Source organism: Formica exsecta, unplaced genomic scaffold (genome assembly GCF_003651465.1).
Source record: "Formica exsecta isolate Colony F162 unplaced genomic scaffold, ASM365146v1 scaffold384, whole genome shotgun sequence".
Classification (NCBI taxonomy): Eukaryota; Metazoa; Arthropoda; class Insecta; order Hymenoptera; family Formicidae; genus Formica; species Formica exsecta.
Window position 1 is genome coordinate 327,570 of NW_021851080.1, and position 3,031 is coordinate 330,600.

At 27.4% G+C, this 3,031-nt stretch overlaps 2 protein-coding genes across 2 annotated transcripts in view; one reads left to right on the forward strand and one right to left on the reverse strand.

Moving 5' to 3' along the window:
• LOC115239514 (cardioactive peptide-like) overlaps positions 1–2,216 on the forward strand; it is a 5,178-nt gene extending 2,962 nt beyond the window's left edge. The window contains exons 2-4 of the mRNA XM_029814071.1: positions 630–707; positions 1,009–1,087; positions 1,326–2,216. Of these exons, the coding sequence (XP_029669931.1) occupies positions 630–707; positions 1,009–1,087; positions 1,326–1,537 (369 nt within the window). The 3' untranslated portion in view covers positions 1,538–2,216. The remainder of the gene's footprint in view (positions 1–629; positions 708–1,008; positions 1,088–1,325) is intronic.
• A 146-nt stretch (positions 2,217–2,362) lies between these two features.
• LOC115239515 (TNF receptor-associated factor 6-like) overlaps positions 2,363–3,031 on the reverse strand; it is a 5,170-nt gene continuing 4,501 nt past the window's right edge. Inside the window, exons 5-6 of the mRNA XM_029814072.1 lie at positions 2,869–2,956; positions 2,363–2,558 (exon numbers count right to left, since the gene is read on the reverse strand). Of these exons, the coding sequence (XP_029669932.1) occupies positions 2,374–2,558; positions 2,869–2,956 (273 nt within the window). The 3' untranslated portion in view covers positions 2,363–2,373. The remainder of the gene's footprint in view (positions 2,559–2,868; positions 2,957–3,031) is intronic.

Genomic DNA, 3,031 nt, shown 5'->3' on the forward strand with positions numbered 1-3,031 from the left:
TATTTAATATTATTTAAAAAAAATAATGATATGTAATGTACTTTAATAATATTGTAAGTAAATTATTCCTGGCTGAAAAATACACAATTATTGGGGCATAAATTCTGCAAATATACAATTAGAATAATATTTAATATAAGGCTATGTCAACACTTCTATTATAAAATAACAAAGATCTTTAAAAATTAAAAAAAACATAGAATCGTATATCGAATACTACGAATAATAATGACTTTATTTTTTTACTTTCATATTATACAAATCGATTGCTAAGATTCGCTCATATTATATTAAGAGATATTTTTATGCAAAGAAGATCATTATCGATTATCTCCGTTAAATTAATTAAATCAAATCGACTGCGTTTTGTATGGCGTGAAAAATAATGCCATAACTTTGCTAATTGTTAATTAAACATTGTGTAAATTGATCTAGAATGCCTAAGCGGCTTAACACAGTCGGATTTACGTGCTCTATGCGATGCTTATATAACAGGAATATTTGTTGTAAGCGATTCACATATAAATGCATCACTTGCCTTTGTTATTATTGTTTTTATTATATCATTCACAACATTATTATAAAAATATTAAAAGTTTTGCATTTGTTGATCCCCTTTTTGTTTTCAGATTACTAAATATCTTTGTTGCATTCTGGCTTGCATGTGTCTACTGCAGATGGTAAATACTGAGGTTTCGAGAGATAAGGTAAAACAATTTTTTCAATTTGTGCCTCAGTGCATTTTATAAAAATATATTTCTCTTTCAACTATTATGAATACAGAAAAAAAATCTTTATTTTAAAAATTTTCTTTAAATTTAATAGAATATGACAGAAATATCGCGAGAATACAATCTTGTTTTATGTAAAATACATCTTGAACACATAAATCATTTTAATAGAATCTAGAAAATATTCTACATATTGAAGATTACTCGAATTTCACTTGTCTTGAAAAGATAAAAGCATTTCTAATACGAATGCAATTGACAAAATTCACTTTTGCAGTTCGAACGCCAACTTCTAGATGCCCTTATGATGAAGAACACAATCAAGCCAAAGAGACCGTTTTGCAATGCTTTTACGGGTAAGAAGTAATTTTAATTTTTTAGTAGTTAATAATAATTTAAAAATATTATAATTTTGCAGTATAATACAAATACTATAATATTAAATATTTTCTAACTAAAATTCCACTAAAAGTCTTTACCGGTTTTTTTTTTCTGTATAAGAATATCTATATAGAATGAATTATAAAACAGCATCGTGCTTTCAAACTTTAGTAAATAAAATTTTAGTAATCGGATACTTTTGATCTCTTATAGGATGTGGCAGATTTGTTTCGGAGGAAAAAAGAGAAGAGAAGAAAGAACCACGTATTTCTACGCTGCTTCATTTATTCAGAACGCTCCTGAATACCGCTAAACAAAACACTTGGAACGCGATTGATCGTGAGGAATACGATTATCAATTACAGCAAATGCCGCAAGTTTATATCTCGAATCGGATGCCCCTACGTAATAGGCAGGAAAGTTAATTTGACGGACATATCCTGACGCTTGAGTGCCGCCAATATTTCTCTAATAGACGAAATTATATCTATTTTTATTTCTAAGTGTATATTATAATATTCATTTGCAATATCAATGCCAAACATATTCGATAAATGTGAATATATTATCGAAATAATATCATTTGATTGTATATAACTAAAACTAAAAAGTTTTCTTTTCTCGAAAACACGGATGTAGTTATATCCTCTTGCAGGATGTAATTGTATTCTTTTGCATTTACTATACGACAGCTATGTCTTGATATGATTTGATATTTATATTGTACTTACTTTTGCTTATCGCTTTTGATTATAATTAAACAAATGTAAATGAGAAAATTATATAATTATGCGACTATATTTTATTTTATATACAACTTTCAGGGGAATTTTATCGCTACAAATCTATTGTACACGACGAAAACATATAAACATGTAATCAGTATAATATTGGTGCTAGCTAGAATAGAATTAGGAATATTTATTTACTATTAAATATTTCTTTATTTATAGGAGCTTTTAAGTGGTTATGCATTTATTTGCATGTACCTTATCTCTTCAAATGAGAGATCTTAATTAATTTGCTGTTAGTAAGCCAGATATTTCTTAAATAATTGTTGAATTGGATCTGGTTTGTATTCAATAAATTCTATAAAACCTGTTATCTAATTTATTAATATTTAAAATAATGATTTAATTAATTAATTCGCTCTTTCTTTCTAGCTTTTTTAAATAAATTATAATACACATTTTTTAAATAATAACAGAGCATATACTTGTTGTGTAACAAATATTACTTTTTGATAATTAAACAGCTTACCTTAAGTAATCTGCAGATAAACATTAAGTTTTATTAGCACACTTCCATTCCATATATATCTTGCATTTCTTAAATATTGTTGAGATATGATTGATAACGATTTTGATCGAATAACATGTCTGGAAATACTCAATCCAACGCATTCTGGATTATCTGTCTCTCCCGCGGGTCTACCCCAAAATTTGTCTGTGCAAAGTGTAGCCGGATCCCAAATTCGAGAATTTTATTTTATTTTATTTTAAAAACATAGTGCAAAAAATGTCACATCTAGATAAAATATCTTGAAAAATCAGTTCCCACAGAGAATTATCATTGACTTTATATACTTGTTTCTTTAATAATACTAAGAAAACTATACAAAAAATTATTTTTATATTATATATTCTTTGACGTTCCAAAGTTGATATGTCCTATTTATAATAAAATGCAAGTAGAGAGTACAAAAAAATACTCAATCCAACGCATTCTGGATTATCTGTCTCTCCCGCGGGTCTACCCCAAAATTTGTCTGTGCAAAGTGTAGCCGGATCCCAAATTCGAGATCGTCGATCTTCGGGCACGTTTTCCAAAGAATGATCCAAAACCTGCCGAGTCGCATTATATCGGTAATCGTATTTAATTAATTATATAATTTATTAATTATATTAATTATTTTATTT